Source organism: Leucoraja erinacea, chromosome 32, assembly GCF_028641065.1.
Source record: "Leucoraja erinacea ecotype New England chromosome 32, Leri_hhj_1, whole genome shotgun sequence".
Classification (NCBI taxonomy): Eukaryota; Metazoa; Chordata; class Chondrichthyes; order Rajiformes; family Rajidae; genus Leucoraja; species Leucoraja erinaceus.
Genome location: NC_073408.1, coordinates 12908802 through 12921254, shown reverse-complemented (window position 1 = coordinate 12921254; position 12453 = coordinate 12908802). Strand labels below are relative to the sequence as shown.

General features: G+C 37.3%; 1 protein-coding gene across 5 annotated transcripts in view; it reads right to left on the bottom strand.

Moving 5' to 3' along the window:
* Nucleotides 1-12453, bottom strand: part of gramd1ba (GRAM domain containing 1Ba) — a 360885-nt gene that overhangs the window by 78457 nt on the left and 269975 nt on the right. For all 5 annotated transcript variants that reach the window (XM_055660784.1, XM_055660783.1, XM_055660782.1 and 2 more), the window contains one exon: nucleotides 11018-11225. In XM_055660784.1, the coding sequence (XP_055516759.1) occupies nucleotides 11018-11225 (208 nt within the window). The remainder of the gene's footprint in view (nucleotides 1-11017; nucleotides 11226-12453) is intronic.

The window sequence follows — 12453 nt, the reverse complement described above, 5'->3', positions numbered from 1 at the left end:
AATTGAACTAACTCAGATAGGCAACATGATTCAGATTCAATTTTAATTGTCATGGACAAGTTGGACAAGTTAGGCTGAAGAGGTTATTTCTCTATTTTATAACTATGATTCTTTAACTATTATCAGCATGATGGACAGTTAATATCACCTTATAGAAGAAACTTTTATATCTCCTTAATTGTAGAAGATTTAAAGATGTACAAAATAATCAATGACATTTATCAGAAGTTAAAATTCTTTCTTCTTAATAAAGTTTCTGAGGCCAACTAAACATAATCCTATCAAAGGTGATGTCAAATGATATATAAAAATGGCATAATTCTAAAAGATCTTAAAGCTGATAGCTCAATTAAAAAAATTAAAACTGAGGTTGATCTTTTCTTGGTTAAGACTATTTAGGTGTACAGAATCAAGGTGGGTAGATAGTGTTAAGGTATAGACTAAACCCAATCTCACCAAATGGTCCCTTGAGCGAACTGCAATTTTGGTTACTATGATTTTAAGGATCCCGAATCAATAACGTTGAGAAGAATTAATTATGGAAGGGATTGCAGTTAGAAAAAGTTAAACCCAGGGCAGGCGAAGTATCTAATTTAGATATGGTGTTCGGATGCACACTGTTTCTCCCAACCTGTTGAGATGGCCTCTATAGATAACATACATGGTTTGATCTATAACTCATAACATCACAATTGCATTAGTTTGAGGTTAATACTGCAGTGAACTTCACATCTAAAATTTAAAATTGCAATAGATAGGATTGAAGGGGAAGGTTAGTGCATCAGTCTTCTGATGCAGTTTATCTCAACACTGCTGTTTTTTTTTGTAAGCAGAAGGAAGAAGTAAATAATATCATCTAGGTTAACCAGGCCAGACAATAAAATTGCAGTTCACTTTTAAACAGTTGTCTACTAACTACAACATATGACAAGTGAATCGATATTGTGTTATTATGTTGCAGTTACAACACTTGAACGCTTGAAAATATTTCCCCTGAAATTGTGTAGATGAAGTTGATAAAGATCCTGGTGTCAACATCTGCCACAGCAACCTAAATCAGCACAGTTGACACAAACTACAATGCAAACAGCCGGAGGGTATTGGAATCTCACTTAAATTTAAATACTATGCTTTTAAACTACTTAACTGCCATCAAAGTATTATTAGTATCTTGTCATACAAGGCATATTTTATTATATCTGGTGTAATTTCATTTTATGATCCTACAGAAAAAGAATAGTGGCTGAGTTTCATTAGAAAAGGAATAAGGATCAATTCCATGTCCAGTTGCAGAATTATCCCTTTGAATTTTGACATCAAAGCAAATTACAAGAATTATTACTGGTCCAGTATTCATACAACAATTCAAGTTTTACAGTGTCCTCCATAATGTTTGGGACAAAGACCCACCATTTATTTATTTGCCTCTGTACTCCACAATTTGAGATTTGTAATAGAAAAAAAAATCACATGTGGTTAAAGTGCACATTGTCAGATTTTATTAAAGGGTATGTTTATACATTTTGGATTCACCATGTAGAAATTACAGCTGTGTTTATACATAGTCCCCGCATTTCAGGGCACCATAATGTTTGGGACACATGGTTTCACAGGCATTTTTAATTGCTCAGGTATGTTTAATTGCCTCCTTAATGCAGGTATATGAGAGCTCTCAGCACCTAGTCTTTCCTCCAGTCTTTCCATCACCGTTGGAAACTTTTATTGCTGTCTATCAACATGAGGACCAAAGTTGCGCCAATGAAAGTCAAAGAAGCCGTTATGAGACTGAGAAACAAGAATAAAACTGTTAGATGCATGCCAAACCTTAGGCTTATCAAAATCAACAGTTTGGAACATCATTAAGAAGAAAGAGAGTGCTGGTGAGCTTACTAATCGCAAAGGGACTGGCAGGTCAAGGAAGACTTCCACAGCTGATGACAGAAGAATTCTCTCTATAATAAAGGAACCCCCCCAAACATCTGTCCGACAGACCAGAAACACTCTTCAGGAATCAGGTGTTGTCAATGACCACTGTCCACAGAAAACTTAATGAACAGAAATACAGAGGCTACACTGCAAGATACAAACCACTGGTAAGCCGCGAAGATAGGATGGCCGGGTTACAGCTTGCCAAGAAGTACTTAAAAGAGCATTCACAGTTCTGGAAAAAGGTCTTGTGGACAGATGAGATGAAGATTAACTTATATCAGAGTGATGATAACAGCAAAGTGTGGAGGAGAGAAGGAACACTCAAGATCCAAAGCGTACCACCTCATCTGTGAAACACAGTGGTGGGGGTGTTATGGCCTGGACATGTGTGACTGCTGAAGGTATTGGCTCACTTATCTTTATTGATGATACAACTGCTGATGGTAGTAGCATAATGAAATCTGAAGTGTATAGACACATATTATCTGCTCAAGTTCAAACAAACGCATCAAATCTCATTGGCCGGCAGTTCATTTTACTGTAAGATAATGATCCCAAACATACTGCTAAAGTAACAAAGGAGTTTTTCAAAGTTAAAAAATGGTCAATTCTTGTGGCCAACTCAATCACCCGATCTGAACCCAATTGAGCGTGCCTTTTGTATGCTGAAGAGAAAACTGAAGGGGACTAGCCCCCAAAACAAACATAAGCTAAAGATGGTTGCAATACAGGCCTGGCAGAGCATCACCAGTGAAGACATCCAGCAACTGGTGATGTCCATGTATCGCAGACTTCAAGCAGTCATTGTATGCAAAGGATATGCAACAAAATACTAAACATGACTAATTTCATTTACATTTAATTTACCCTGAAATTGGGGCACTATGTATATACACAGCTGTAATTTTTACATGGTGAAACCAAAATGTGTAAAAACAGCATTTATTTAAAATCTGACAATGTGCACCACATGTGATTTTTTTTCTATTTCAAATCTCAAATTGTGCAGTACAGAGGCAAATAAACAAATGATGGGTCTTTGGCTCAAACATTATGGAGGGCACTGTGTGTGATGTTCAAACTTTAATAAGTCAAGAAATTACAAACATTCTAAAATCCCAACTGTTTAAAAAATCCTTCTTTTGGGAAATCTAGAAAATTGATCTAAAACCATGCATTATATTTATTGCAGTACATAGGATCATCAATCCATTTCCATGCAGGAATAGAAAATGTAGAAAACAAGCTGTTTGCTAAGTGAGGTACGTTAGATTCTGATGTTGATGCTCTGAAGAATTGCCAAAAATTAAAATGTATTTTTTAATTCATGGATGTATGATTGATCCATGCATTTTCACCATTTTCTGCATTTGTTTCAGATTTCCAGCATTTGAACATTATTTATATGATAAAAATAATTCAAAAAGGCTAAATTCTACATTTCTTTCTTTAAAAAAAATGTTCTTCCAAGGTTTTGTTTCACATTTTAATTTTACTGAAACTAAATTCTTTCAAAGGGCATACTAGAAAACATGTAAAAAATACCATGAGCTGCATAGCATTTTACTATTTAAATACACTAATTCTTTACTCATTGCGAATGATAACAAAGGGCCTCTGGCTGAGTCCTGCCTACAGTTGGCAATGTTTCCACAATACATGCTCTAATGGCTCCAAGCCCACAAAAATATTGAATATACATTTGTTTTAGAATGAACGCGAGCCAAAAATGCATTGGCTATTCAGGTGGTTGATGTGGAATATGTAACAGCACAAAAATACAATCAGAAACCACAGTCTATTAAGGAAACGGAAAAGAAAATGCTTACTTTTGAAAGTCGCTTGTGAGACTAGAAGAGACAGAGCATGCACAGAGGAGAACAAAGAAATCACAACATAAAATTGTTTGAAGTGTTAAGAAAGAAAGCACTTAGAAATTGAATTTCAAGCCAAGATGTTAGTGGACTAAAATGTCAAAATACAATATTGCTTCCATTAACTAACTGAGACCATGGAAATCTTTATTTTGAATTATCCTGGGTGCAGTACATTATATTCGTGTGAAACATGCTATACTTAAAATAAAATATTATTCCTGAGATGCTTACAATACTTCAAGACAATCAGTCCAGAGCCCCCATTTTTCACAATGCCACCATTTAACTAAACATGATAAACAGTCAAGTGTTGCTTTTTTGTGCAAAATGGCCATTCCTTCTGTGGGAAAATGGCAGGGTTGGATGGTAATTGGTGATAAAAAGTCCACATATGAATTGGAGCATTGAAGGAATTGGGGTTATGCGGGGAATGCAATTAAAGTCAAATGTCAGATAATGAGTAAGTTATTGAGTGATGGAGCAAGGGGTCACATGTCCTAATCCTACTCTGCTTACATACTTATGTCCTTTACTACTAAATGACTGTGGGTGCAGACAGTCATTAATTTGTCTTGCTGTCTCCAGATGGCAATGGCTCTTGCTGTTAAATCAACTTTCTTTGAATAATTAGATTAAAATAACAAATGTTTGGAAAAGAACTATGAAATTGGTTGGATTTATAATAATTAGCTAACATCAATAGCATGCATAATGTTTGATCGGAATCAGTGCTGGTGTTTTCGTAGGTTTATGTAAGAAATAATACCACATTTGATTGGCTTGCAGTTTATTAGGTATATAATTCTAGATTGCAAAATAATTATGTAAACTGTGTTTAAGAAAGAACTGCAGATGCTGGAAAAATCGAAGGCAGACAAAAATGCTAGAGAAACTGAGCGGGTGAGGCAGCATCTATGGAGCGAAGGAATATGGGATGTTTCGGGTCAAGACCCTTCTTCAGACTGATGTAATTTCTTTTGAACATGAATCTTTGTTTAATGCTAAAATATTTTACCTTAAAAAAAATTAGCAGCAATGTAGAGACCTCCGAGCTCAGAAACATCATGTCATACAGCATGGTAACAGGCCCTTTGACCCAACTTGTCCATGCTGACCAGGATGACCCATCCAGGAATGCCCTGCCAGGGGTTTTGGTGAAGGCAGATATGACAGTGGCATTTAAAAGACACATCTATATGCAGGGAATGGGAGGATGTGGATCATGCGCAGGCAGATGGGATCAATTTATTTTGGCATCATGTTTGACATAGATATTATGGTATGAAATGGCTGTTCCTGTGTTGCATTGTTCTGTGTTTTAAGTGAGACACTTGATTCTCAACAGAAATAAAGTTAATTTATACTTCAATTCTCAATGCTGTTAACTATGAAGTAACTATCAATTCATTTCTGTTCTTAGTTGACCATCAAATTATCCTATTCAGGCAGTGTGCAGACCCTATGGCTGAGGGTCAATTATGAATGCTCCTTTAGTCTTTTTCATGTTGGGACAGTACTGAATCAATCTTTTGTCTTTCATACAGCAACTCCTTTAAATAGAAAATAAACCTCTCAATCACATTGCTCCCTTGATGACCTCAGGATATGCCACAATGTTTTATGATCAAATATGTATTTCTGGAGCCAATGTAGCAGTTAATTTGTACTCAGCAATGACCTACAAAAAGCAATCAATATAATCTGTTTATATGGTCTCTCATGGAATAAACATTAACGAGGCACCAGGAAATTGTACCATTTATGAATAGTACCAAACGATCTTTTCAATCCACTACATGGGACATCAATTTAGAATCTGTTGCTGAAATAATTCACTAGATTGTGTATGGAAATTTCCAGAGCACTTTTTAAAAGTTATATATTTATATTTCCTCCTCTTCTGAAACCACGCAACCTATTCTGGGTGATGATTTCACTGGATGAAGGCCAGTTCTTTACCAGTGCTTGTGTGGAGAATCACAAGCAAGTTTATCCTGTCAACATTCAATTTGCACATTTGTACTTTTCATATTGATGGTCAACTATGATATGAAACAAATAGAGTAGATTTCCCTCTTTCTTAGTCTAAGGACACCAGAATCATTTGTAGCATCAATACTTCTACCCAAACTTCAAACTCATTGGTTTAATGTGTTACCTTCCTGATCTATACAGCTCAGTGTCACACTAGAGATATGTTTAACTACAGTTTAAAAAAAAAGCAAAACCCACATGCAGAAGCAAGGGCAAAATACAATCAAATTCCGCATTAGAAATGCAGGGTAAGTGAACACTGTAAATTTTTCGACACTGCAACAATGACTGCACTTCACAAGAACTCCACTGGATAAAAAAACTATTTTGGAATCTTAAGATCTTGAAAGGTATCGTTCCAAATGTCTCTCTTTATTGTCCAACATTTTGGAGAAAAATTACAAACATAAGATGGAGAGGGAAGAAGGGATCAATAACAAAAATGATAAAATCTATCAGAAATATATTACTGAAATAGAGAACTCAAATAGAATTATGGCAGCTGAAAGATTTCCACAGATTTCCAGGGCAGAGCTTTAAGATATTAAGATTTCCACAGATTTCCAGGTAGGCAAAAATGCTGGAGAAATGCTGAGGCAGCATCTACGGAGGGAAGGAATAGGTGACGTTTTGGGTCGAGGTCCTCCTTCAGACTGTTAACAAGTTATCCACAGTGTTCAAGATCGTTTATGAAGATTTGTTCCAATGGCCATCTCCGAAATTATGTTACCTTCAAATCATTGAGTTATAGTATTGTACAGCTCAGCAATGGGCCTTTCAGCCAAATTTGTTCTGGTCACCTATGATGCCTGTCTACTCTAAAACTATTTGCCTATATTAGGCCTATATCCATTCAATTTGTCTCTACCAATTCATCAGGCAGCTTATGTAGGAAAGAACTGCTGATTTAAATCGAAGATAGACACAAAATGCTGCAATAACTCAGCGGGACAGGCAGCAACTCTGGAGAGAAGGGATGGGTGTTGTCTCGTCTCACGACCCGAAACGTCACCCATTCTTTCTCTCAAGAGATGCTGCCTGTCCTGCTGAGTTACTCCAGCAATTTGTGTCTAGCTTATTCCACATAATCACCGCCCTTTGTTTGAAAAATTTGCCACTCATATCTCTTAAAAATGTTTCCCCTCTCACTTTGAAGCTACGCTCTTTAGACTCCCCCAGCCTCGGAAAAAGACTGGCTTTCAACCCCATCTCATAACTTTAGAAACCTCTAAAAGGTTGCCCCCTATGTTCCACTGGAGATAAACCCAGCCTATCCAATTTCTCCCTATGTCCTCCGTTCCAGACAGTATCTGATGAAATCCTTCTAACTCTTGCTACCACATCTTTCCTATAATGTGCCAATCAGAATGGTACACAGTACTGCAAGTGCAGCCTGACCAATGTTTCGTTTAGCTGCAACATTACATCCCAACTCTTATACTCAGTGTTGCAACCTATGAATACAAGCATGTCAAATGCCTTCTTAGAACTACCACATCAACCTGTGTCACCTTTTTCAAGGAGCTATGAACATCCACCTAAAGACCTCTCTGTCATTAAAATTCCTGAGGTCCTTGGCATTTACCGTATCATACAATATTCTCCCTAATCCATCCCATGCAAAATGAATTGCCTAATAACTGAAACATTAACTCAGCTTATTTTGCCTGGCCAATGCATTTGCAGTGTATTGTTTTTAATTGAGATTTGCAATATCTGTGGTATTTTACTTTTAAATTAACATTTATGAAGATGATTTACCAAGTTAAAAAGTAATGCTGAGTTATGGAATTCTGACAAGCAATTTTTCTCGGTGTAATGAAATCTGGTTTGTTAAGTGACAAAATGATGGTCACACCAGAAGTTCCCACCTTGCTGACATAACATCACAGGTTGAAGACATCACTATCTGCTTTACATCCCAAGCTGTTGGGCTGTCACCCTATTTTCAGTAATGCTTGCTATGTTCACTCTATAATATCATTATTTAAAGATAGGCGCTGGAGTAACACAGTGGGACAGGCAGCATCTTTGGAGAGAAGGAATGGGTAACGTTTAGGGTCGAAACCCTTCTTCAGACTGGTTAGGGGAGTGAGAGGTACATAGGTAAGGAAGTGTATAGCTCAGGAACAACAAAACCAACAGAGATAAAAGGTAAAACTGGTTAGAACGGAGAGGTAAAGCAAGGGTTACTTGCCCCCCCCACCATTCCTACACTGACCTTTCTGTCGTGAGACTCCTCCATTGTCAGAGTGAGACCCAGCGAAAATTGGAGAAACAGCACCTCATATTTTGTTTGGGCAGCTTACACCCTAGCGGTATGAACATTGACTTCTCGAATTTCAAGTAACCCTTGCTTTCCCTCTCTCTCGATCACCTTTGCCTTCCCAGTTCGTGGACCAGTCTTTACTGTCTCTGACTACATATTATCTCTTTTTTTGTTGTTGTGACCTTCTCCCAACTAACAATGATCTATTCTACATTTTTCTTGATCTCCACTCCCTTTCTCCTGTTTTCACACCTTACACCTCCTTACATACACTTGCTTATCTATGTATCTCCCACTCCCCTGACATCAGTCTGAAGAAGGATCTCGACCCAAAACATCACCCATTCCTTCTCTCCAGACATGCTGCCTGTCCCGCTGAGTTACTCCAGCATTTTGTGCCTATCTTCGAGTTAAACCAGCATCTGCAGTTCCTTCCTACACATCATTATTTAAAGGGGCACTTATAACAATTGAAGGCACACACAACCTCAAACTCAAGATTCTACCTAATCACCTGCATTTGTACAACAAGACCATACATGAAAGCCTCGATAATTTTCTCCTTACAAACAGCAGATTCATTTCTCGTCATTAGTTTTCCACCACAACTTACACATCTCTCTCAGAAATTTAAGGGTACAATTCATGGCATGGTATTCTCTTTGTACGTTCTAACATACTCCACTTGCTGTAGTATAGGAATGTTGGATTTTAGGAACTATAACCCAAGCTGTTTGGCAGCTGGCAGGTGAATGATATTGGAATAATAGCACTGGTTCGTAGTGTCATTTACAAAAAGACAATGTGTGACATTTCAAACATATATGCTGGCAAGTAAATATCATAATGGAAATGGTGCCACCATAATTGGCGCATGATGTAATATTTCAACAATGTTTTCCATCTTTGTTCAATATCTAGATCAATGTTTTGAAGATTTCATGAAAAGTGCATGTATGTTTAATGTGACCATTATATACAATAGGAATTATTGGTAATTGATAGCCTTGAGTGATATTTTAAAAAATGGCCTTAATGGAAATTTTTGCCACTTTGGCATATTCTTGCCATTATTTATCCAGCTATTTCTGTGCAAATATCCTAAATTACAGAAATATGTGGGTTGTTGCTGGCCCATTGATATTAGCAAGGAACCATTGAGAATGATTAGAGTATACATTTGAGAAATGTGGTTTCTTTTATTTGTTTGAATATATCAAGTGTATGTTGCATATATTGTCTAGTTTATTCTAATATTTTACAGTGTTTGAAGTTTTAAAATTTAAAAACGTAATAATAATCTACTTTTAATGTCCATTTAAGATTTGTGAGAAACTTTCAAACGTTTTATCATCTTTAACCGCCAGGTGCATTTTAAGATTATTTTTAGCTGCATTTTATGGCTCACGCTACTCCGACCCCTGCAAAAAAAAGAACCAATCTCTTCATGGAAAAACCTGACAGTATATTTTGGGCCCCATATACAAGGTTAATATATAGGATCACTTCCTGATCAGACATCCAGTCTGGCTAGGATTTCATTTAATTCACGATCCATACTCCAGCAATTAGCACGGGCAGCAGCAAGTTCAGGGCATATTTTCCAGCAATTGGACTGAGCGGAAGCCTCTCTCACCTCATAAGGAGTTCTGCCTGAATCCAAATGTAACCCATTAATGACACACCTTCCACATCACCCTAAACTAGATCTGACTTAAATCAATCGAACAAAGTATCAAATACCTGAGGAGATGGAGAGTATGGAGCAGTCACATGAACTGATTACACAATACAACAGTTCATGAACATTACATTCTGCCTTGAGAACCTCAAGAGTGCAACACGCACAATGTATTGTGGCTGATTTTACAGTCAGTGGGTAGCCAACAATGCTTGCTAATGAAAATAGTTAAAAATATTAAAATGTTGGAGGAATTGTGGATTTTATTCACTGATTGCTCTCTGGTGAAGCCTTCTACATTTTAAGGAGATAATTCCACGCACAAAATATGAAGGAAATGTTGCAGTCAGAGAAGTCATACCCTATGGTCAAGTCTTAAATATTTTCAAAACATTCTCAATGTTTCAAAAACTTTTGAAACACTTAACAAAAAAATGAAGTTTGAAAAGATTAAGAGCAATTAAATTGTCTTGTGGTATGGTATTACAGAAATCCTATCATAAATTATGTCAGCAAAGCAGTGGTCAAAAGTCAATGTGATAGTGTCACAGTTACACTTAATCCCCTCTCACTTGATATGCACATACATGACTTTCTTGTATGAATCAGATTATAGACTGTCATGAGGGTATAGACTGACATTCCTTTTCCTAATCCAGTCATTCTGAAGTAAAATGTAACCCAAATACTGCCAGAGGTCTGAGATTAACCTAAGACATTCCAATTCTCATGATCCAGCCACTTCTAAACAGTCTAATATGTGCAAATGAAATGAGTTAGCGGTCAAGCCTACGTCCCCAAAGTCTGGAAATTAGTGAGGTGAAGAAAGCAAACTCCACGATTGAAAGCTCATTGTAAATTATCAGTTTGCAACAAAACAATTTATTGCAGACAAGATTAGCAAAATGATTTAGTTTTCACATGAACACAAGTACAGCACCCAAAAGAAACATCCATGAACAAAATAACAATTACAAAATAAAAATGTTTAAAATATTTAATGACATTTTTAAATAATCATGATTTAAAATATGTCTGACTACATTTATTCCAGTCTTTATAATGTAGGTTTTCTGTTTCCTGGAATGATTTTTTTAAACTTTCAGCAGATTTCTTTGTTGCTAAATAATGGGCGTGCAATACTGATACAAAGGTCAAGAAAATTTCTTTAGAGCATATTGCCATTCCCAACCAAATCCTCTTTCATGACCACGAAACTCAACTCACCTTGGAGTTCTTGCTGCTTCGACCAGACTGGGAGGAATAGTTTCGCTGGATACCCTGTTCCGGGGTGGAAGGTGATTTATCTGAGGAATGGTCCGACCCCTTTTCCACCATGTTCTCACCCTCTAGACTCTGAGGTGTCGGGGATCTTGATCGCTTCCTCAGAATGGGTGAGCAGGCTGGGGTGCTCCGAGCAGAATTACTGGCAGTGCTGATGAGAAAAGGGAGAATCTGATTAGAAATTCTCAGAGCTGCAAGAGTTTAGCCACTTGAAGACCTTGTGCCAACACTTCTTTTCAGTTGTTAATCAGTTTAAAATTCCTTCCACAGGGGATTATCACATTTCTGACCTGTATTTTTCCAAAAGCAAACCAATTGGCACTGATGCATTACAATGCGGAGAACTATATTCTGCACTCTGTATCTTCCCCTTTTCTCTATCTATTGTTCGAGTTTGGATTGATTTTATTCATGTATAGTTTATTGGACCTGTTTGGATAGCATACAAAACAAAGCTTTTTACTGCAACTTGGCACATATGACAATAATAAACCTATACCTAAACTTCACGGCTGGTCATTGCCCAATATCCCAGCAGAGCTCACTCAAAATGAATAGGAACTCCTATCTTACTTTTATCTTCTCAAATGACCTGTTTTGTATTGCTAATTAGATCAACAAAATCACGTGAAAGTAAGCATGCAGGTACAGCAGGCAGTGAAGAAAGCCTTCATTGCGAGAGGATTTGAGTTTAGGAGCAAGGAGGTCCTACTGCAGTTGTACAGGGCTCTGATGAGACCGCATTTGGAGTATTGTGTGTAATTTTGATCTCCTAATTTGAGGAAGGACATTAATGCTATTGAGGGAATGCAGCGTAGATTCACCAGGTTAATTCCCGGGATGGCGGAACTGACATATGATGATAGAATAAATCGACTAGGCATGTATTCACTGGAATTTAGAAGGATGAGAGGGTATCTTATAGAAACATATACAATTCTTAAAGGATTGGACAGGCTACATGCAGGAAAAATGTTCCCGATGTTGGGGTAATTCAGAAACAGAGGTCACAGTTTAAGAATAAGGGGTGGACCAGTTAGGACTGAGGTGAGGAAAAATGTCTTCACCCAGAGAGTTGTGAATCTGTGGAGTTATCTGCCTCAGAAGGCAGTGGAGGCCAATTGGATGTTTTCAAAAGAGAGTTAGATTTAGCTCTTAGGGCTAAAGGAATCAAGGGATATGAGAAAAAGGCAGGAACGTGGTACTGATTTTATATGATCAGCCATGATCATATTGAATGGCGGTGCTGGCTCAAAGGGCCTGCTACTGCACCTATTTTTATGTTTCTATGCAACAAATTTCAAATCGAGCAAAACACAAAGTGCTGGAGGAACTCGGCGGGTCAGGAAACATCTGTCCAGGCAAGAGACAGACGATAT